The following is a 24519-nucleotide window of genomic DNA, read 5'->3' on the forward strand; positions in this document are numbered from 1 at the left end:
AACTTCCTCATCTCCAAACAAGCTGTGCAAGGCATTTTAGCATAAAATCCAAATCAAAACTCTGCTGCCATTGGAAGCAATCCATGGCTAGGGATAAATCACACATGGCCACGCATCATTTTGCAATCCAACTGGATGGAATGGCCATCACAATAAAAAAAAAAAGCCATTTCTTATTTGTTTCCATACATTTCCTCACATCACCCGCTCACGTCACCGCAGGACAATGCAATTCCTGTCCCCATTATCACTTCCTGATATGGAAAAGTTGATCTATCTGGCCAATGAATGGTGTCTCATTTTTAGATTTCCTTGTGTAACTTAGAGCTGCCCAGATGCTCTGCACCATTTCACCTAAATTAGGAAAACAAACTGGAGACAAAGAGGACAAACTGGGATGACCAACCTCATGTTGATATGACTGGCAATAACCCTTCCTGCCTGCTGATTACTCTGCCCTTTGTTCTTTGCCAGAAATTGTTCATCTCCCTTATTGTGACACACACCTCAAACTCATTGAAAAGACACATCTGGATAATTTTTCTTGCCCTAGCCTCATTTAATCGGGGTTTTGAATGACATCAATCTAATGGTGAGGAAATCTGAGCTCTTGGTAGGAGGCACACACAGTATTTGTGAAATTACATGGAAGAACTTTATTTTTTGCTAAACTTATATAGGATTTCACCTCTCTCTTTCATAAACCCCCATATTCCAGAGAACAAAACCAGAACTTACTTTCAATTTCCTTGAAGATATAGGAACCCACAACAGAGAAGGTCAGGACTGAAATGGGTAAGGCACAGTCGGACAGAATTTCACGTACCCTCGCGTGCAAATATGGGCTGCAAAGGAGACAAGGAATTCCCATCAACATCCCACTGTCAGGATAATCACTCAATCCAGACAACATTTAATGCTTTAGAAGTGAAAATCCAGTCCCATCTTAAAATTCTGAAGAGATACTTGGAGTGACAAATTCGTCTTTCACTCAGCCCTAAATCTTCTAGAACCTACAGCCTTTGAAGGCTGATGAATACACAACACAAAGAACCAAGAAAATAAGATGCAAGCTAGGAAAAAAAAGGCACCAATTTGTGTCTCATTTCCACTTTACTTTAATTGCTTCCTGCATTTCAAATGAAGAGTTTTAAGAGCAATAGGAGCAAACCCCAAATCAGAGCTGGTGTTTGACTCCCAAGAGCACACTGAAGGTACATTCCCAACAGACTTTCCTGCACCATCAGGAATTTTTGCTCAGCAAAATGGTTCAATGCCTTTTTGGAGAGAGATACAGGGATCCCAGTGTGAATTGGGAACCCAGAACTTTTGTAAAAAGGAATTTGTGAGGCCAAACTGAAGACAGAAGAGTATTGTCCACTGAACGAACATTTTGTTCCGCTGGGGATATTTTCCAGGTGGCCCTGCCAAGTTCATCTCTACCTTTGGCTTCCACCTGATTTTCCTGGGTTGCAGAATTAAGATCTAAGCTGTAAATTACTCCCTCAGACAGAACATGAAATAATCAGTCTGAGCTCTACACAACTCACCTTTTCTTGAACTGGTAGAGCGTGTGGCCGAGCCAAAGGGTTCCCAACATCAACATGAGGCTGAGCACGGCGGTCTCACGCCCGTAGTGCCCATCGTGGGTGCAAGTCTGGTTCTCACTCACTGAGGAGTTCATCAAGAAGGTGGTGTTGATGCCCAGGCCTGGGATAGCATCAGCCCGTGATTTGACGCCTTCTGTGTGCCCTTGGTGGTAATATTTCTTAAAAACTGCACAAACAGCCAACAGGCAAGCGTTAGGAGAGCGGTGTGACAATCAAAGCAAGTAAAATAAAGTGAGTTTCTTGCTTGATCATGAAGTATTAACGTTATGCTTCACCAGCTCTGCCTCTCTCAAGCAGAAAGAAATCAGAGTTGTTGGTCTTAGGAAGTCAATGCTTCACTAATTGATTTTTTCACTTATTTTAACAGGTAAGAGTTAAATTAATCTATAAAGCAACACTGTAAGGACTTCCAGTGCTAATTATGTGGTTTTGTTCCCAATACTGGGAGCACTGCTGTTAGATACACATATAAATATTTCTATCTAGACACCTGCTTTCAGCTGCCTGGCAAACAAATCCCATCAGGAGTTTTTGGAAACATTAAGAGCAGCCAGGCTGCACAGATCCTTAAATGGATTACACAGTGTACAGTAATTACTTTTCTTCCAAGGCTAGTCCAGATTTTAGAGATAAGTGTTGATGATATGCAAAACCTGGCAGAACATTTAAATTTACAATGCACATTAGAGTTACAGGGCACCTGAAGCAAACCTGCTCAAACAGAAAACCCAGTGAAGCCCCTGGAACTGTCCATAAATGTTTTAGATCAACTCAAAGGCATTTATATAAGGAATGGATAGCTGTAAAGACCCTTTTGCTCTTGAACATTCACTGTGTTCCCATTTCTATGTGACTGGCTGGCTCCAAGTGTATAAATATGGTTTGGGGATCATTTAATCTCTTTGGGGAAAAATAACCTGAAGGAGCAAGTAAAACCAGAAGGTGGGAATTGAGCTTTGCAGCCTCAGTGTTCCCACAGCATCTGCTCAAATGGCAACATTCAGCATCCACCTCTCCCTGTGTCCATGGGAAATTCAGGAGCATGGAAACCACCAGAGCTTTGCAGTCCCACCACCTCTCTTCATTTTAGTCAAAACACCCCTTCAAACTTTGCATAGAGAACTTCAGGACAAGAGCATCCTCTCTAGGCAGAAACACAACCACCTGAAGCTTAGGCTAAAATGCATCTCCTAACATGTCCCTCACCCTCAAATAATAATCCAGATCCTGAAAGCCCCAAACCTATCAGCTTTTCCATCTGCAGCAGCCATAGGGAAAGCAGAGAAGACAAACTAATTCTGAATATTTGAGAAGAAACTTCGAATGTTCTTGTACACCACAACCAATATTTGCAACCACCTTGAGTCTGGCTGAAGGCCAGGTTGTGTTTTTGCTGGTTTGGAGCCCACCCCAGTGTAAAATGCCCTGAGTTCAGCCAAGAAGCCATTTGAAATGCAGTAATGATGCTTCTTGTAATTTGAAGGAGTTTTAAAAGAAGTCTGGGCATTCCACAAGTGGATGAGGTCAGCGTGGCACATAGGTCATGAGAGACACATTCAATACATCTGTACATAAATTTAAACATCACAGAGGGTTCACAGTTCAAATTTAACCTCTCAACCTGCACCAAGAGCAGCCAGGAGCGAGGAGATGACCTTAAAGCTGCAGAAAGATTCCCCCAGTGAGGAGCAGTCCCATCCCGACCCCGGTCAGCGCCGCGCGTTTCCCATCGCGTGCTACGGAAGATCTGCTCTCCTTTATTTCCTCCCTCCGTGCTCCAGCTGTCCCAGCCCTGGCAGGACACACACACCTCCTCTACAGATAAAATTGGGGCCCAGGGCACTGCCATGACCCACAGCCTGGCACAGAATGGGTCGTTAGAAGATTTGCACTTTCACACCAAAGGACGTTTTTTTCCTGACAAAAATGATTGTGGAAACATTTCCTGGGAATTCACAGCTGACCAGGGAGAAAAGCCTGCTCACCCTAAGAGCTACTGAATCCTAGAGACACATCTGAGCATCAGAGAATCCAGCAGCACAAACAACCCAGAACTACAGAGAGTGTATTTGCATTCCTCTGGATGAAGATTTGGACTGCAATGAGTAACAAACAAGTGACTTTGTTCTGGGTCTTGTGGATTTTCTCCAGCTCCCACAGATGGCTGCACTGCAATAATATATTTGGGTGTGATCTTTGGTGCCCTGTGCTCAGCTTGACTACATCATTTCATATTCCATCTCTGAGGCAATTCAGTTTATATGCACCAACCCAGGCAGGATTGCTCCAGTCCTTCCTGGACAGAGGAAAAAACCTTGTTTTACTCTTATATTTTAATTAAAGCAATAAGAACACGCCAAGATAGAGAGCGGAGTCTTCATCCCACACCACCTTGCTGGGAAGGATTTGATTCCTGAACGTTTGCAGTTTGTTTTCACAGCTCAGTGAACCTCGCTGCCAACATCCAGAGAGAGCAGCGGAGCCGGGGGTGCCCTGGCTGAAGCCGAGCCCTTCTCCAGCCTCCAACAACACGAGCTGGCTTTGTTTTCCTCTGCCTGCTCACCACCATTTCCTGCCCAGTGCAGATGTCAAGATCAAACAAACACAGCCTCGGTGGCTGGGCCAGGCAGTGAAAACAAAGTGTCACCGGGACCGCGTGAACGCTCAGGGCTTTGGTTCCTCTGCAGGGCAGGGTCCTCCCCCTCCTTTCCTGCATGTGTACCTGGCAAAAATCAAGGCTATGAACGGGCTGGGAAAACATCTGGGAAGAGGTGGCACTGTCCCCTGGCACTCAGGAAGCTCAGAGCTGCTGCCAGCTGGGTAAGGCATGAGCAGGTTAAACAGCATGGGGAAAATACCAACTTTCACTTCCTACTGAACTGCTCAACCAAAATCCTGAGTGGGAGGAGGAGGTTGCAGCACTGAACCATCACCTCCTCGAAAACAGGAGGGGAAGAACCAAGATGAGCTTGTGGCCATGAGCTGCTATAGCTGGTGTCATGTTTTTAACTATGGGCTCTAAGAGGGTTAAGGACAAAGTCTGTGCTTGCCAGCACGGAGCTCTCCTGTGTCTGGAAACAGCTCTGGTCCCACTTGTGGATGCCCTGAATCCTCCCAGGTGCAGCTGAAGCCAACATGAGCTGGTAAAGGAGTGTTGGTGTGACTTTATTACCATCATTCCTATAAATTCATCCCTTCTCAAGTACAAAGAGAATTCAACAGGCTCACTAATCACAGAATCTGTTGGGTTGGAAGGGACCTTTCAGATCATCTCATTCCACCTCCTGCCATGGGCAGGGAGCTTCCACCATCCCAGGGTGCTCCAAGCCCCATCCAACCTGGCCTTGGACACTTCCAGGGATCTAGGGGCAGCCACAGCTTCTCTGGCACCCTGTGCCAGGGCCTCACCAGCCTCACAGGGAAGGATTTCTCTCTAATACCAAATCTAAACCTGGTTTCTGTCAGTAAGGCCACTGCCCCTTCTCTTACAGGATCTTCTCCTGTTCACACTGCAATACTCCAAGGATTTACTTGAATATTCCTGAAAGTCTGGCAGACAAGACCAGTGGATGCTTCCTGCACCTCACACCTCTGCTATGTGAAATCAGTCCTGGCTACAGAAACTTTGTGAATATTTGCTAATTTTTACAGAGCAGCTGAATGTTCTGTTGAGGACCACAGCCTCCAGGACAGGGCACTGACAGCACACACTCAGCAAAGCTCAGAGAGACAACAACTATCCCAGAAAAATTTCTCCCTCACCACCTCTAAGCAGGATATTTAAAAGATGCAGGTGTTCTGCAGAGAAAAAAAACAAAAAACCTCTGATTGCACAATCAAAGCACACAAGGCAAATTAAGGATTCCCAGTGAAGCAAGAAGTCTCTCACTTCAAATTGCTCTGCAGTGTCAAATCTCTTGGAAAGCATTGCAAGCCTGAGTGTCTTAAAAACAAGGAGTGTGCTTGGGTGTATCCTGAAGGATTTCAAAGGATAGCCCAAACTTTGGGATGTTGGACAAAAATCAAGGGATGGGGCATTGTCCAACTCCTCACTGGGATGAACAGAAATGCTGCCACTCACAGGGGATTGCTGCTGCTGGGATTCACCTTCTCAAAAATCTCCTGCCAATCCCCGTGGGGAGGGAGTGTCAGAGCAATCTGTTAAACCCCAAGGCTCTCCAGGGAGATTCAGAATTGAACCCAGAAATGGGAAAACCAAGTGCCTGGGAAGGGCAGAGGAGCTTCAGGAACGTGCTGGAGGCACTGCAGTCCTTGTGCTGCCATTAAAGAAGGGTTTCAGAGCTCAGGGAAAATCAGGAAATCTCAGCCTATCTTTTAACTCCCCTTCACAGAGTCTGAATAGTGTGTCAAGGAATAAGGACTCCATACACTGCATTTAAATTGGATTTTTTTTTTTTTTTTGCCAGGACCATTCAAAACCAAACTGGAATCAGGAGAAGGCTTTCACATCAATAACATCACGATTTCTCCATTTGGTGAAAGGTTAGAAACCAATTCTGTCTCAACCAACTGAAATTAGAGCTGCTAAAAATTCTGCACAGCCAGGTAAACTGCTGACAAAGGGTTGCTTCCATCTCACACACACTGATTTTCTTTTTTTCCCTGAAGACTTTGAATGAACACAGAACAAGTAAACATGACACGTTTTTGCAGCCTTGTGTGCTTGCCTTTGACAAGAGATCTGCTCTGAAAAACACAGTTGCAAGATTTACCTTTAACAATGCCTTTGATGGCATCAAGCACGAATGTGATGGATATAAAAAGTGCAATTATTTCTTCTGTTGACCTGTGGAAAAAGCCCAGGAATTAATAGAGCTGCATTCAACTCTGTTCAAAGAAAAATCAGCATATTCATCAATTTACATGAAAATATACCAATTTGAGTTAGGCTCCAACTTAGAGACAAAACCCAGTAAATCAGAGAACTTCTTTCAAGTTGGTTGTGTTTTTGAGCCAAAATGATACTTCCCTCAGCTCACAAAACACATTTTGCAGCAAGTAATTAAGGAGCTTGTGCAATGTGTAATTTTTCCATTTGAAGAATAATCTGATCAAAATATGACTTCTTGAAAAGAACTACCTTTTAAAGAGCTTCATCAGGAGGCTGAAATTAAAGAGGGAGTAGATCACAAGGAAAAAGCTGTTCCAGAGTCCAATCCAGGCATAGAAGGCGCTGAAATCCAAGTGATAATCGTCACAGATTCCTTGGATGACTGCAAAAGTGAAGCATTCTCGTGTCACAATCAACTCCTGGCACTGCCACCCAGTGATTCCCATCTGCTCCAGGCCAAGAAGAACCAATTTCATCACTTCACCCCAATGCATTTATTAGAGACACCATTAAATTCACATTCCTGCACTTCCAAAGCGACGCTGCATCAACACAAACTGTTCTCCCCTTCCAGCACAAGAAATGGGAAAATATTCCCTCCCACCACTGCTCAAAGCAACTTTCCCAGGAATTGAGGCCACAACAGCAGCTGGAATTTGCTCTCACTGACATTTTGGGATGCTGTTGAACAAGGGGTCTCACAGCAGCTCTTCCCAGCTGCTCACAGCCCATGCTCTCATTATCCCTACAGATATTGAGCTGCTTCTTTGGCTGATCTCTGGTTCATTGAGATCAGCTTGCAGTACCTGGAAAGCTCCTGATCATACTTTTAAAACATTAATTAAAAAAATCCCAAACCTCAATAAACCCAAAAAATTTTTTGTCAAGTTGGTTAAACACAGCCACTTGAGAAAACCATTACTGAAACAGATTTCCTCACTGACGCTGAAGAAATTCTTATTTTCATGAAGTTTTTTTCTCTGCAAAATGATTTCTTTAAAGAGAAAAGCAATTTGAACTAAACCAGGAGTTGGTCTTGATGATCCCTGTGGATCCCTTCCAACTTAGGATATTCTGATTCTGCTGGGGATGGAAAGGGGAGGAATTTCATTCAGGTTTTGCAGGATTCCAGAATATCCTGAGGAGGGATCCCCCTCCAAGATCATCAATCCAACTCCTGGCCTCACACAGGACACCCCAACAACCCCATGAAGTGCCTGAGAGCCTTGTCCAAGCATTCCTTGACTTTGTGCCCTGTAACTTCCCAGGGGAGTTTGTTCCTGTGCCCCGCCACCCTCTGGGGGAGAACCTTTAAACATCAATTTATCAAACCAACACCGCGCAAGCTCTACAGAGCTCTCACCCAAAGCTCCAACCCCTCAGTCCCCTGGAGCAGAGCTGGAGCAGACTCACCATTGATGTAGATGGCCAGGGGAGCTGTGGTGAGCAGCACAACCAGGGGCTGCCCCGAGAAGAGGGCGTAGAGCAGCCCTCCAATGCACTGCCCGAAAATCGTCTTCCGCACATCTGGAACGGGGGAGGATGGAAACAAAAACAGGGATTTGGGTCAATCCCTCCCTCATCCAGGAGCATTCAGAGGGCAGAGAAACCAACCATTAACCAGTAGAAGAAATGTTTGAAGAGTGCAGAGGTAACACACATAAATCAAGAAGTGACCCTTTATTCATATCCATAATTTTGGCTTCCAGATGTTCAGCTAATTGGTGAATTCTGGGATTTTTTTCTGTGTACTGTTATATTTTATATACATATTTTAAATCTATTTATTTTATTTTAACCCCTATAAGACATAACCAGATTGTTTGAACTGTGACTGCAGCATGAGCTGCTTCTACAGCTGGGATAAAGGATGATGTTTATCTCTGTCCCAGGGATTTCAATACTGGCAATCAAGTCCAGATCAAAAGCACAGGAGTTTGTACCAAGAAAAATGTGCAAATAATTACATTTAAGTCAGCATAATTCAAAAATACAGTAGCACACATGTGTCAGTCCAAGTCAGATGGTAACACCCAAAGCAGTGTTCAATTCTTCTGGTTTTCTACAAAATTTATTAGAAAAAAAAAAATCCTTCAGTCAGAGTTCTGGGTTTGTTTTCCCCCCATCAATAAAAACTGTCAGAACTTTCTGTGACCAGAATGACATTTTGAATACCTGGAATTAAATGCACAAAACTGACAAATTGAAGAAGCACAAAAGCAATGAACTCACCAATAGCTCCTCGGGTATTTTCATCATTGAGGGACCCAAAGGCAATGGATGGAAGGAGGCAGGCAAAGTACAGAAAGATCATGGTGGTGATGTATTTTCCAATAGCTTTGTTGTTCCCAATAATACCTGGGGCAAAGCACAACAAAAATCATGTTGGTGAAGCACTGAAAACCTTCTCACATCAGCCACAGGCACCATCAGTTCATCTCCAGAAGCAGAAATTCAGTCCACACTCTAAACATGTGATGTGTGATTCTGCACAACTCACACTTTTCTGTTCATCTGGGACTAGAAGCAGCACCAAAATTGCCACCAGACATTTTTGACATCATCAAAACAGGAAATCCAAGAAGCCTTTTGCTCAGTTTTGCCAGTCCCTAAAGTTTGGAAGAGGATCAAGGCAGAAACTCTAAGTTTGGAGTTCATAAACCCACCCCTGCCTTTTTAACACCAACTTTTCAGGCATTCTGGACTGTGTCCCTAATGAGTTTCATGATGATCTCTTGTCTTCCCTACTCTTGTCCTGGGCAGGAAAACATGAAGCACTTCATTTTTCCCTAGACAGAAGTCTAAGGCTGTAGGTTTGAATCAATAATATGCTACCCTGAGCCAAAAAAGTGACAGCAGGACACAAAACCAAACAGCCCCAGAGGTCAGGAATGGCTGCACTGAGATTTGCTTCAACAGGCCCTGCTGAAAGAACAGCCTCTCTCTTTTCCATCCACTCACCCCTCTCATCTCCATCGGAAAAAACACACCAGGCCAAAACACAGAGCAGCCAGAAAGAGAATTAAAGTGTCAGAATATGAATTTAAGAGCCTCTGAAGTAGCTTCCCTTCCCCTTCCTGTTTTCAGGCTGATGTTGATATGAGCTCACTGGGGGATGCACAGGAGAAAGGATGAGATGACAGCAGCTGATATTGCTCCAGGAGAACACAAGTTTTTGCACAGAACAGAGAGGATGCACTGGAGAAAATCTCCTGTGCCACCATCCCTGATGGGCTCTTCCTCTGAGACAGCTGGAAGAGCTTGGAGCTGCCCAAATCCCCCTTCTGGAAGGTTCCAGAGCACAAAATTCCCACAGAGCAATCTGCCCTGAGCTCTCAAATGCCCACCTGAACTTTTGCAGCATCAGTCCCTCGCTGAGAGAAGTAAAATCCAATGAGCTGGATCAGATAAAGGAGGGTTTGGCTTTAGAGGTTATTGGTGCCACTCTGAAAATCTTTTATCACCAGAATGAAAAGAACAAAAATCTCTCAATGACTTTGGGATCTTATCTACCATCTGCTTTCTGCACCATTTGCAGGGCAGAGATAAGGATGGCAGGAGGATGTAAAAACCCCAAAATCATATGTGCTGTGTAATCAGCAGGCAGCCACATGAATAAAGGACACCTTGCAGGCAGGAGAGAACAGACACCAACAGCACTTCTGGTGCTCAGCATCCTCAAACTCCAGCCTAAAACCTGCCAAGAGACACCTCAAGCATGCAAATATGAGCTTGACCTTTTGGGAGTCATCAGACCAGCTGTTCCCAGGCAAATTCCTTTCCATTTATTGGGAAGATGCAGAAACCACAGGTCACATTCCTGACCACTCCTGGCAACCCAAAGGGCCTGGAATTTAATTCTCACAGATGGGGACTTCCCATGATCCCGAGTCCAACAGCTGCAGGCTCCTACCTCACATTCCAAACTGCTTGAGATCTTTAGAGAAAAGGAAGGATTTGGCAAGACAGAGAGGACTGAGGGGTGGTTCCATGAGCAGACAGTCACACCCTGGGTCAGAGGATTCTCTGTCACTCCAAAATATTCCTTTTTGGACAAGAGAGTCTTTCCAATATGAAAGGTCAGGGGCAACGATGCTTGGAAGCTTTGAAATAATTTCTGAAAGGACAACCAGGTCCAGAGAAGCAAATAATCTCTTTTTTAAAAAGATTCAGGTGGTTTAACAATACTATGAGAGGGCAGAAGGAAAAAACCTTGAAAAGTTTCCCAAAAGCTCATTTTCAGCTCAATCCTGGCAAAGGAACCCCTGCTGGTCATGGAGGTCCTTATCCATAAGGACATGGCCTCAAGTTGCATCAAGGGAGGCTCAGATGGACATCAGGAGGAATTTCCTGGTGGAAAGGGTTGTTAAACACTGGGATGGGCTGCCCAGGGAGGCACTGAGTGCCCATCCCTGGAGCTGTCCAAGCAAGGACTGCAGGTGGCACTCAGGGCTCTGGGCTGGTGCCAGGGTGGGGGATTGGGCACAGCTTGGACTCAATCTTGGACCAGGTTTTTTCCAACTTCTGTGATTCATCCTGGCTGGGTCCAAGACTTCCAGCACTTTCTTTAATCCATAATCAGCCAGATAAGATTCTAGGATCAAGAATCCTTCTGGTGGTAGCAAAATTCACTTTGTAATGGAGACAATAATTACTCCAGATTAAACACACTCCTTCCCAAAACTGATTGCTCACTCTTTAATTGCAGTCACGACCAAACATTGCCTCTCCCTGTACAGATCCAGCTGCCACAGGCACTGAAATCCAGCATTAGCCACAATTCACCTTCCTGCCTTTTCAAAGCCAACATCTGGTGAAACATTTCCAGGATGTTCTGCAGCCCATGGACTGCCATGGCTTCATTCAGAAGAAGGTGAGCTGCATGATGATGGCATTTCATCTGTGACAGGCTCATAAAGCCACTAAAAAACGTGTCACTCCACCTGCACCACAGAAATTTACAGCAGAAAAATCAGCTCTTGGTCCAGCTGTGGAATTTGAGTAGCTGATTATTACAGAAGCATTTCCCTGAAATTAAGGTATAGCTACACATTGGAATGGGGAGAAATTGTGTTCATCAATTGTGTTCATCAACGTGACAGTTCCATTTTACCTGCCTGGATTGCTGAAATGTCACACTTTGTAGAGACAAGGTTACAGTTTCAGGGGAAACTGCAGCAATTCTGGCATCTCTTGGCTTGGGATTCCACAGCAGTAAGTGATCAGTAGCCCTAAAACTGGGTTTTACAGCTCCTGAAGTCTCTTAACTGTATATTTACTAATCAAAATCACAACTGATGGATATTCTCTGAACTGCCTGTTTCTTCCCAATTCTCTGAAATATCCTATGCAAAGAAAGTTTAATTACACTGATCTGCAGCACAGCAAGGATGTGTTTATGAAAGCCCTAATTGAAAAGAAAAAATCATTTTTTAATATTAAAAACACTGTAAAACTCAGAATTACAAACTTCTCCCAATGCCCTCAAGCTGGGCTTTCATTTATGTGATGGTTGCTGGACTCTGCCCAATGTTGTGAAGATGAATCTTCCCTGAAGTCCTGTGAAGAGTAAATCACAGCACAAGTGGGACTAAGAACTCAACTGGAAAAGGAAATCCACTCAGGGAGTTTGGAGCAGAAGTCAAGCATATGCTGAGAGCAGAGAGGCATGAAAAATCAGATCAAGGTTCAGACCTTTCCCTTTCTAGCTCACTTCCTTCAGCCCATTTCCCAGGAAATCTCCTGGAAGGAAACACCCACAGACAAAACACGATGATTTTATGCATCTTTAGAACATTCCCATCCATCACTGACACAAAGATTCCAAAGCAACCCAGGCTGGGTGTTTTAGGGAATGGTGACAAGTTCAGGATGTTAAACTTTGGGAACCAGGTGATATTTAGGGATGAAGGGCTGCAGAGTGATGCAGGAGCTCCCTCATATCTGATCTAGGGGTGGAGAGGAATGGATGAGAAGGAGAAAAACCTCTCTGCAATCCCTTTACTTCCCCTCCTTCCTCAGGAATGGAATCCTGACAGACAAGGTGGCCAAGGCAGGAAAGCTGATGAGGATTGAGCACATGGCAAAGCCAGTGCATGGTCAACACTTCAGTTCTGGGTTCAGACCAAGGTTTAAGCTCTGAGCTACTTAAGACAGCAGCAAAACAAAAGTTCTCTTTCAAATCCCATTTCTCCAATGTTTTCAAGCCTCTCATCTAAGCAAATCCCAAGGATGCTGGTTAGGGACCCTCTGCAGGACCAAGGACAGGGAGAAATCCACACTCCCAGCAGAACTCTCCACCCACCACAGCCAGCCATCAAAGAAAAATCAGGAGAAAGAGAATAAACCTCAGTACTTTTCTTTTTTCCTTCATTCTCCCTTCCCAGGAGGTGAAGGGATATGGATATGTAAGAGCACAGCATCAAAGCTCACAATAAAAATCTCAGGCACCTCAAATTTCCCACTGGGCACTTCAGGCACTGCAATTGTGTTTGTTCCTCTGTGTTGCACCAGAAAATAACACTGAAGAATGAGGACAGCAGCTTTCAGAAGTTTCAGAAATCCTCTATCTGAGTCCAGGCAGAATCCCCTTTCACTCAAACCAGCCTCAACATAAAGAAACTTCTGGAAGCTCCTACAGTTTGAGGCTTAAAGAGTAATAAAATTGACACAAAGTGCTTTGAGACATTTTGCCAGGATCAGGATGAAGTTCAGTCCCACTGTATTTTAGATAGAATTTAAGACAGAATCCTGTACACAAAGAGCACAGGCACATGCCAAACTCCAGTTTAAAGGAAAACTCCAGGAGTTTCAGGCTCAGCTTAACCCAATTGCTCATTTTCAGATGCTCCTGCTGGAAGACATCTATTACAAGACATCTTTATCACCAAATTCTTGGAGCAAAAGTTCAGAAAACTCTTCCTTGATCCTCTGAGCTATTCAGTAAAATGCACAAGGCTTTGCCACAAAACAAAGTTGATGAGTTCCTAATCTGGAGGAAAGGGAAAAAAAAAGAAGAAAAAGAGAAGGACTCTTCCTTTAAGGATAATTTGTGCAGTGTGTGAAAAGGACCAATCCCACAAAACTCCAACTGGCCAAAGATTTGCTGGTCCTACAAAAACCTCATTATTTATCACCCTGCCCCTGACAGATTTATCTGTCTAACCCCAAACCCCAGGATGCTTCTGAGATTGAGGATTTAGAGACTCCAGCCATTCAAAACCCAGCATCTTTGTAATTCAGAGCTCTTTGATGGTGCACATGTGGCAGATACTTGGATAGTTCAAATCCCTCGAGTTCTGATGCACCACTGCTTTGAGATGCTCCAGGAATTCCACATTCCTGATCACCTTCAGTCTCTGTGGTTTATGGCAGAAGCTTCATGCTCCATCTGCTTTTCATTTCAAGCAGCTCCTTAAAGAATTCATCCTAATTTCTGTTTCTGGGAAGAAATGGTCATACCAATATAAGGTGTTCTTTAGAAAATCCCCTTTTCCCCATTCCCTATTGAAAGGGCACAACTGCTCCATTTGAGCTGAAGTAGCTCTGGAGTTTCACTGGGTTCTTTTCTACTCTCCAGAAGTTAAATAACAAAACACTGACCCTTTTTAACCCGTGGTTGCATTTTCTCCCAGTTTTATGCCCATTCTGTACATCAGTGCATGCAAAGCTTGCAGAGCTTACAGCCAAGAGCCCAGAGCTGAGGCAGCACCCACAGGGACATTTGGATGCAGTCAGAGCCTCAATATGGACCCTGAAAGGGGTTTTCCAAGTCTGCTGACAGCCAGAACTGGCTGCAGAACCAAAATCTGCTGCTTTTGTGCCTGCTGTGCTCAGACAGGCACAGCAGACACTGTTCTGTCTTCAGGTGAACATGGGTCCCCAAAAGCTGCTGTTTCTGCAGTAGTTCCCTTCTCAAGTGCTTCAATATCCCTTTCTAATGAAAAATGAGCCTTTGACAGCTCTAGAAAGCAACAGCCAAAGGGATGAAGTGTCCAGATTAGGAGCTGAAGTCCCCTGCCAGACTTGATGCACACACCAAAAATCATTGTTTCTGTTCTATCCGAATCCTTGCTGCTCCCCTGAAAATCATTTTATATCCCCATCCTCCTCAAAACATCCTCAAACCCCCAGAGAAATCAGAAGTAGCTCTCTCACCACAGTCTCCTGAAAATAGTTTCACCCCAGCAGTGCCAAAGCACCTGGAAAAAGCACCCAGCACTCAAGCCCTGTGCTAAGCCAACATCTCACTCACGTTCCTCTGGCTGGAAGGGAGTGAGGACACAGCCACAGCCCTGGCCAGGCTTCTCTGAAGCTTTAGCTGCCTGTGGAAGGTGGCTTTGCAAGAGAAGACTCTGAAAATTGGGGTTTGGGTGGGCATGTTGTGTTTTTTATGCTAATCCAAGGAAGATCACCCTCATCTCATGAGCTTTCACAGCATTTGTGCACTGAGGAAGGCAGGGACACACGTTTGAGCTAAGGTGGCTTTAACAGCAGGAAGGGATAAATTCCTGATTTATCTGCTAAATCTTCAAGGTTCTCCCTGCTTACACCTTAATTCTCTGTTTTATCTGAACTTTCTGGGTATGATACTGAACGAGCAAAACACATTCTGCTGTCAGGCTGGGGCTCTGTAACCCAACTTTGCCCTGAAGATTCCTCCCAGCCTGCAAGAAAGTGAAAGTCTGCGAGTGAAAAGGGAGAAAACAACTCTTAAAAACCCCAAGGCCACTGTGGGAGCTGCATCAAGCCCTGAAGCTGAGGCTGATGTAAACACTGTGTGCTGCTGCTGTGATCTGGCGGCAGCGGACGAGCCGTATCCTGTTTTTCACAACACCGGGCTGAAGTTACTGCAGCTCACATTTTGTTTAAGCCTTCTCCACTCCCACAGCATCACTATAATTAGCGTGGAGCTGGCTTGCAGAGGTAGCAGAAAGGGCCTGTCAGGCCAGTGCTGAGTAATTAGATTGCAAGGAGTTGATCTGAGTCTACACACGGTGATAATCGATCCATTTAATCACTGCTTAATAAAATTAAAATCCTCATGTGCGCACAGGCAGCGCCTTCATTAAGGAAACGCTGCAGGAGCCTCCACGCTGCCCATTCACAGGCTTCTGCCAAAACACCCTTTTTAAACAAGGGCCAGCAGAGCTGTGACACATATCAAAGCTCACATTGAATGCACACTGTAAACAGGACATCACATCACACACACACAAAAAAAAAAAATCCCCAATCGGGGCAGCGCTTCCATAAACATTGGCCAACGTACCGTCGGTGAAGTCCAGCGCGTACACTGGGAATCTTCGTGCAATGTCATCAGAAATCCCCTTGCCAATATTGAGAAAGTCGTGCAGCTGAAGAAAGGAAGGAAGTGCTGTGTCAGTGTAAAGGCTCATGCATTGTTAAAGAGATTAAGCTCCTTATTCAGCCCTGATAGGAGCGAGAGGGCTCGTTTTGAATAGGGCATTCAAATCCCGTCTTGTCATGGTAATAAAAATAAACTCACCGGGGTTCAATTTATATCCTCACAGCATTGTAAAAGAGAAATTCCCCAACACCACCTTATTTTCCTCCCTTTTTTCCCTTTTTCCCCCTCCCATTCCTATCTGCATCCCTGTTTTGCAGGTGATGGAGCTGAAGATCCACTGGAAGGATCAGACCTTGGGTTAAACATGTCTGAGGTGCCTTCCCCATCCCTCCACACAACTTTTCCTTTAGATGCCAGCACAAAAATTCCCCTGAATCCACATGAAACCACTGGAAGAGGATCCCCAGCAAGTGTTTCTTCCTTGGCATTGCCATGGCAAAGAGAGACCTCAAAGAGATGTGAGGGAATTCAGGCTGTCTGCACCTCAAACTCCATCAACAGGGAAAAGCTTGAATAAATCCACACAACCAAGCCATAACTTCTGCCCATTAAAACACAACAAAAACAAAATTCCAAATATCCAACATGTTCCCTTTTATTCCTGGTTTGGGGAAGATGCAGTGGGATTGCTGACAGGATCTGCTGCTCACCACAGGCAATGAGGAGCTTCTCAGGAATATGTGACAGCTGCTATTGACTCTCAGCCTCCCAATCCTCACAACTCCTTCCTTATGGAGAGCACATGGAAAGCATCAGGGTAGGCAACACTTACAAATGAGGCACCTGTCAGATTTTTTCCTGTTATTCTCAGAGCACACAAACCACTCTGAAAATCAAATGCACCTTTATGCAGTGATAACAACCCCAGCTGCCTCAGCTAAAACATTCTATGGATTTGTTGCAGAACCAGGCACAGAAGACTTATAACCTCTGCTAGGGAGCGTAAGGGGGGGGAAATAAAAATCACAGACACAAAATTTACACCCACAGATCATCTCAAAGCAGCAGGGAGCTCTTCCTTTGGCTGGTTCATGTGGAAACTGATAAAAATAACTGCTTTAGAAAGGACTTGACACTACTCATTTAATGGACTACACACAGCTTTGCCTCCTCTCCTGGGACTCACCTGTTTGCAGTACCTGGAAAATCAGAACCACAAACAAGATAAAGAAGGGAATCTTTTCCTTTAGAAGGAATGCACTGGGGCCAGCAATCACTGGGTTTGGGGTGCAAAAGAGGACCAGCTCCTTTATCAGTGACTGTATCACCTCAGATTTCAGCTACTCAAGTCCATTCTGCTGCAATTTGCCAATACACCTGTAGGACTCTTCAAACTTCAGGACAGTTTCAACTCTAGCCCGACTAAGGATGAGCAGACAGATGTGCTGCCAGCAGACACCAGCAAAACATCTGCATTTTAAGCATTTCCGAAAAATCTTCAACCATATTTGGTGGCAGAGCTGGACATCAAAGCCAGATGCACTCGAAAAGCAATTTAATTTTTCCCCCCAGAAAGAGATTCCTAAAGGCATGAGTCAGCCAGAGAATCACAATAGCCTCAGACTGGGATGTTTACTTATCATGCTGCAGTGAGCACGGGGAAAGGATGCTGGGGGTGTCTCATCTTCCCGGGGAGGAGGAGCGTGGCTGCTCCTGGCCTGGGGCAGCAGGGAGGAGGCTCTGGAGCACAAAGCAGCTGGGAGTGTGCAGAGGAGGAAAGCACAGCCTAATTCATCCCACAGGGCACGAGGGTTATGTTTAAGACCCCCCCCTGATTCCTTCATGCACTCTTTTCTGGTGTGTGTGAGTGTGAAACGAGGGTATGGGGTGTCAGTGGAACCTCACCAGCAGGGAAAGCTGTTCCTTCTCTTGGGTTGGTCCTCATGTGAGCTTTCCTCTCTGCTCTCCTACCCTGGGCTGCACCAGAGATATCACAGAATCACAGAATGCTTTGGGCTGGAAGGGATCTCAAAGCCCACCCAGTGCCACCCCTGCCATGGCAGGGACACTTCCACTGTCCCAGGCTGCTCCAAGCCCTGTCCAGCCTGGCCTGGGACACTTCCAGAGATCCAGGGGCAGCCACAGCAAATCTGGGCACCCTTACAGGGAAGGATTCCTTCCCAATATCCCATCTAAATCTACCTCTTTCAGCTTAATGCCATTCCCCCTTCTCCTGTCACTCCATGCCATGCAAGAAATCCCTCTCCACTCTCAGCAGAAGGCTGCTAAAAGACTGAGTTACAAAAGATAAAAAAATACAAAATGCAAAAGTCTAAGTTAATTGGCCTCCAAAGTTACAGGCCTTTTAGGTTTTGCTATCCAAATAGATGAAGTTCATGAATTTTTTCATTTTCCATTCTATAAATCCCTCCCAGCTTCTTGCTGGGATTATTTGGGTTAGAGGAAGAGGCTAAGCCAGCACTTAGCAGCTATGAAGCCAAACAGAAAAAAATCTGCTCCAACAACTCTGACTCTTCCTCAGCCTTCCCCAAAAGTGCTGGGGGGCTGCAGGAGTCTTTTACAGAGATCAGGGACAGGAATCTGTGCAAAAATCCTACATTTTCTGTATGCTCCCCCCTGCTGATGCTGAGCACACACAGCCCCCTCAGCAAATCCACACAGGACACAAAATCACAGCCAGAAAAACACAGCTGTTAGGGGCTCCTCCATGAACAAAATCACAATTAGATGCTTCAGTAAACAAGAGGATTTCAGGCTGACTTAATTATGATTGAGTACATAGCTTTGCCTAAATAATCCTCTGAGATGAGCCAAGGCAAAGTGACGGTGCTGTAGGCACAGCAGGGAATGTGACTGTCACATCCCCCTCAGTGTTTCAGCTGAGGTAGAAACAAGCACTTGTAGAAATCCCACTCACACACAGAATTTAAGGCCTGTTTCCTCTCCCATCACTGCAGGACCCAGGAGGGCAGATTTTCATGTCACCCAGAGATTTTACACCTTGCTGAGAGCTCACTTGTCATAGTCCAGGGGCTCCACTGAGGGTTTTTATTTCTCTGGAGGGTGCTGACAGGTTGAAATTCCACCCCTGGTCTCACATGGGTTGGTGCTTGTATTAAATGCTTCCTCTCCACAAGGTGGGGAGATGCTGGAGATGGCTCTCAGGAGCTGAGGAATCCAGCCTAGGGGCTCACATCAACCTCACTTCTCCAGGCAAACCTTGGCTTGCCAGGAATTCTCTCCTTTCCCAGCTCTCTGTGCTGGCAGGGCGAGGTGGGGATACAGAGGCTGCATCTCCCAAGAGCTCAAGGATAAAATGGCTTTAAAAAAACAACAGTTCAGCAAATCCAGGCCCACAGCTGGATGCCAAAAGCAAGAGCCTAAGGAAGAAGTGTCACTCTTCTCCAAACAGAATTCTGCCTGGCCAAGCAGGCCAGCAGGAATCACCAGTCTCAGGGCCAAGATCTACAAGCTCAGTGTGTTATCCAGCCCTCCTCAACAAATGACAGAGCAGAAAGCTCTCTGGAGAAATTTTTTTTTGCTATTTTTAGCAAAAGATAAAACCAGACACCTCAACTGCTCTAACAAAAACCCCTTTGAAAGGCCAGGTGTAAAGGGTTAAACCTACTTTAGGTAAATTACTACTCCAAATCTTCCTGCCTTGCACAACCTGGGTTTAAAGAGGGTTTCAGGACTTGTTAAGAGCAGGTATGGGGTCTAGCAAAGTTCAAAGCACTACCTATAAGCAAGGGGATTCCACAGGAAAAACATGAGCTTTGCTCACTTCCAGATGTGCAGATCAAACCCCTTAAATCTATTCCAGGGGAAAAAAAAAGTGCTAAGTGAAGCAGCTCCTGCACTACAAGCAACCCAAAGCTTTGGGGTTATTTGTGATGCAGGGGCAGGAGCAGCAGGCTGGAGATGGCACAGTTTGCTTTTCAGGTATGCTGTCTGCTTAAAGAATGGATTTCTGAACGGAAAAACAAAGCAATGACCAACACACAGGAAATTCCAGAAAAGAAAGCTGAGTTACAGCACTTCCCTCGAACTTTAAAGTACAAAGCAAGTAATGTTTTACAGAGCTACAGATCAAACAGGGAGAATTCAGGCCAAATACTGACAGGCAACTTTTACGTGAAATTACTGTGCAGGGATGGCCAAGAAGACTTTTGGCTGCAGGAAAGACAAGCAGCAGCTTCCTTCAGAGCCTTCTGATTGTGAGGATTAAGTACCTTGGACTGACAAGGAGCAGGGATCACTGATCCCACCCTGCACTAAGCATCTGGAATCAAAGTCCTGCAACCATTTCAACCCCCAAGTGCTCTGCATCCCTTCAGCACCTGCCTCTTTCTTTTTTGGAGATTTCCAGCAGAATCTGTGCAAGGTGGATGAGCACACAGCAAAAATTTGGGGAAGCCTCACTGCTGCATCCAGTGGTATCAAGTGTTCACCTCCTGACCCCAGATCCCCTTGGACTGAGGGATTTGGACAGCAGGGAGCAGGGGCATGGCAGAGGTGCTCAAGCCTTACCTTGAGTGGTTTGTTACCGTGTGACTTGAGCCCATCCTTCATCCCTGAGGGTCTCTGATTTGCCACTGTCAGCAAGTGGCGTTGGTGCACCAAGGCCTCCTTGAACTCCTCCTCAGTTTTGGTTTCCAGAAGCTTCTGTCGGAAGGTTATGTCAGAAAACATCGTGGCAAAGGTCCTGCCCACTTCTGTGGCCGTTTTGGTGCTTTTCTAAGCAGGGGAAGAAAAAAAAAAGACAGAAAAAGTGTTTGTAAAACCATCTAATTTCATTTCTGAAAGGTAAATCCCATATTTTATCCCTCTGAAAAGGAACTGCCCAGCTCCCAGGATGCCAGACAGACCTGAGGGAGGAAGGGCACATGTGGAAGCTGTTGCAGATGAATAAACATCCACAGCAGAGGTCCTGATCTGAAGCCCTGATTGATCTTTACTTGATCAACTTCCCAGAAATCAATCCAAAGCTGAATCATGCTGAGCATGCATTTTATCCCTGGTTTCCCTTCAAGACCAGACAAACAAAAATCTTTGCTACCTCACAGCACCTCAGCATTGCTGCTCCTGGGGTGGAAAGGTGCTGCAGTCACGGTTTCTGCAGGTACTGAGTTCTTATCTGAAAGACTGAGATTATTGTGCTAATCTGATTCCTATTTTCTGGGCATTGAAACTCAATTCATGTGGCCACTCTGGGGCAATTCTGGCAGCACAAGTGGAGACTGAGAGCTCTCAGCTCAAGTAACCACTGGCAGAGAGGAAAGGATGGGAAAAAACAGCTGAGCACACACAGGGAGCTCCTGTCTGTCTTCACTAAATGTTCAAAAGGGACAGGAATCTTGCAACCATGAAAAATGTTTATTTTCAGGATTTAGTATTTCTGTGAGACAAAGGCCTGATTTTTGGGGGTCCAGCTTCCAGCAGAATCCAAGCTGCCTTCCTACTGCAGGATATTAAATGCAAAGGGAAGAGCAAAGGAGGCTCCCCATCCCTGCACAAACCCAGCACGTCCAAGCTCTCAATCCTGACCTGCTCACCTGCTCCTACTGTGGCCAGGACAGGTAAAATACTTGCCAAAGCCAAATTACACAGAAGCACAGCTCATTAAAACCACAGCTCCTTCTGATGCCAAGTTTTAACCCACCCACCTCTTCTACACCCCCCACTCATCATGCAGCAGCTACCAGAGACACCCAAACACTCCCCAACCCTGGAGAAGCTCCAAGCTCCTCTCACTGCTGTGAAAAGAAGAGTGAGCATCTGTGATTGATCCCAATTGCTTCTCATGATTCACAAGTGAACAGATGAACAATTTCTCCATGAACACAACCAAATAATTCAGTGTGGGTGACGCAGAGGGGCAGGTGTGGGTGGCACTGAGCTGGTCCCAGAGTCATTGCTAACACTGCTCTTCCTCCATCACTCACACCACCCTCCTCTTTCCACTTGCTCAGAAAAATTGTGGCTGCCCCTGGATCCCTGGAAGTGTTCAAGGCCAGGTTGGATGGGGCTTGGAACAACCTGGGATAGGGGAAGGTGTCCCTGCACATGGCAGGGGGTTGGAATGAGATTGTCTTAAATGTCCCTCCCAACCCAAACCATTCTGGGATTCCATCATCACTAGGGCACATTCAATTTAAATTTCTAGGGAGAGGTTTGGATTTAAGTGAAGGATTTTCCCTGGGACTTGCTTTTAGAGTTTGTGAGCCAGCCTGGATTTGCCATCACAGAGGAGGCTCCACCTTTCACCTCTAAGCAGCAGCAACCCTTGGGCTGGATGCTTCAAGGATTGCTTCAACATTCCCAATGCTCTTCCCATTCTTTGTGCACTGAGGAGATGAACAGTTTGGAGAGGATACATATTTGCAGGAAAACTCCATTTTTTTCCTTCATATTAGCAAGGCCAAGGATCTGGATTCTCAGCACAACAAATGCCCATTTTATGGACTTTCCACCTCCCTCCCCCCCAGCAAGGCCCGCTGAATGTACTGCTGTCAGCAGGTTAATTATTTTAACTGCTGCACCAGAAATGCGCACTTGGGGTTGGCTCCATCAACCCATTTAAAATAAAAAAGCAGATTGGCAAGTGTGAGCTCTGCTGGCCTCCACTCCCTTCCCTTAATTTGATGCTGACCATTGGAACTGCAAGCTCTCGGGATCCGAGCGGATGCGGAGCCGCTCGCCGGGCGCTTTGCACGTAGCTGGCCCGAGATAACAATGAGGGAGAGATCCATGGAGCTGCACACAGCTCCAGCTGCTCTCCCTCCTGCTTTTCACAAGGAACATCAATATGTTTTCAGCCTGTTGGCTTGGAGGTCGATGCCAAAAGCATTGAGCGGCCCGGTTGGGAAAGACCTGCCAGAAATGCTGGGAAAGAAGGAAACACCAGGATTCTCATTCCAGCGAGGGTGGTGGTGAAGGGTGGGAGCAGAAAGGCCAGAGCAGCAGGTCCCAAGGTCACACAGACAGAATTGAAGAGCAGGAAACTGAATCAGGACATATCCTGTCCCAGAAAAGGTCCCCAGCCTCTCCAGCACCTCCCAGCAGCTCCAAGGTGTAAACAGGCAGCTGGAGGTGAAAAGGTCTTGAGCTTTGAACCACTCAGCCATCAGCTGAAAAACCACCTTGGTCAGGCCAGAGCTTTCTAGGAAGACAGGATGGTGATCCCCAATTAACCTTGATGCACCCCATGATATCAGAGTTGGACTTGGACGATCCTTGTGAGTCCCTTCCAACTCAGGATGTTCTGAGTGCAGTAAATGTGTTCTACTGTGCCATTCTTGTCTACACCAAAGAAAGAGAACTTGAGCAGGCTTTAACCTCGCTGTTTCAAGTGCTAAAAGCTCTGAAAACACACCAGGGACAGGCTGACCTTAGAAGCACCAGAGCTCCCAGAAAGTCTCACCCTCACTGCAGCAGAGCTCAAAAAAGAATCATCTTCCTCTTGGCTACATCACCTGCAGCTGCTGCAGCCACACGTGCAGGGTAAATGTCAGCCCCATCAGGGAAGTTTGCTGGGAAGCAACCCAGACCTGAGCAGATGTAGGCTCACAAGGGCCTTTCAAAAGCTTGGATTTAGCAAGGATCTGCATTTCTCACTTCTAAAAATAGCAGCTACAGCTGGAGAGGGAAATCCATGGAGTGTTAAGGGCATCCCAGGTGTGATTGGGGGCTACACAGTGTTCTCCTCCCCATCAGGATACAGGCCAGGAGACAAGGACACAGCCCACTCATCCAGCCCTAACCAACAGGATAAATCATCTTGACAGCTGCTGAGAAGACCTCAGGCCTTTTCACATCCCTTTGTGTTTTAAAAACAACATTTATTAACCCTTGGAGGAGACCAAGGCAAAGCAAAGTCAGGAGAAGACGCCAAAGTCGTGGAGCAAGAAGACAAGACTCACCATCTTGGGAGGAGCCAGGACCAGGATGACAAATCTGACTTCACAGGAGTTCTCCCCCCAGTTCTGAGGCCTCTCCAGGCGGCTGATGCAAACGTGACGTCGCTGAAGGGACTTTATAGTGCAACTGCCAGGGAAAATGGGATTGTTAGACTGAGCCCTACAGCACCAGGCATGACCTCCCCTGGTGAACCAAGGTATAAAACCACACCTCAGCTCTGAGAAATACATTAAGTTTGTGGTTTAAGACTGATGAAGCATCTTAAACAAAGACTTTTAGCTACTATTAGCCCAATTCTGCTCCCTTTTGTACAATTTGACACCTGTGTTTTTATGGGAAATACCTTTCAAGATTTCAAGGTGTATTCTGCCTTTTCCTCCAGCTGGTTTTCAACAGCCAAGAAAACAAATGACAGAAAGCACAACTCACTGAGTACTTGCAGAGCTACAAAAGCTTCTACACACACAAAAAAGCTTCTTATTAAAAACCACCTGCATTATTGGAAAGCAGAGTACACTTCATTTCACCTGACCTCCCAGAGTGCTTCTGGAAACACTGAGGCAAAATGCCAAGCCAATATATTCCCACTTCTGCCTCAGGCAGACCTCTCTGTTGTAGTATCTTTCCCCATTTGCTCCCAACTGTTGTTTTCCCCTTTCAGGCTCACAAGTGTTAAAGAAACCAGGCTGACCTCCCTACTCAAGATGCAGAGACAGGATCAGTGCTTGGAGGGAAATCCTTGGCTGGGATCCAGAGGATGGGATGGATGTTTGACTCCCAGAACCATGACTAGCAAAAAAAGTTGT

At 45.8% G+C, this 24519-nt stretch overlaps 1 protein-coding gene across 1 annotated transcript in view; it reads right to left on the bottom strand.

The window, feature by feature from the left end:
* SLC4A11 (solute carrier family 4 member 11) overlaps positions 1 to 24519 on the bottom strand; it is a 90260-nt gene that overhangs the window by 17417 nt on the left and 48324 nt on the right. Inside the window, 9 exon segments of the mRNA XM_033060532.1 lie at positions 739 to 845; positions 1551 to 1776; positions 6344 to 6417; positions 6712 to 6844; positions 7876 to 7989; positions 8695 to 8820; positions 15734 to 15818; positions 20324 to 20530; positions 23716 to 23839. Of these exon segments, the coding sequence (XP_032916423.1) occupies positions 739 to 845; positions 1551 to 1776; positions 6344 to 6417; positions 6712 to 6844; positions 7876 to 7989; positions 8695 to 8820; positions 15734 to 15818; positions 20324 to 20530; positions 23716 to 23839 (1196 nt within the window).

The sequence above is a fragment of the Catharus ustulatus genome, chromosome 5 (assembly GCF_009819885.2).
Source record: "Catharus ustulatus isolate bCatUst1 chromosome 5, bCatUst1.pri.v2, whole genome shotgun sequence".
NCBI classification, from domain to species: domain Eukaryota; kingdom Metazoa; phylum Chordata; class Aves; order Passeriformes; family Turdidae; genus Catharus; species Catharus ustulatus.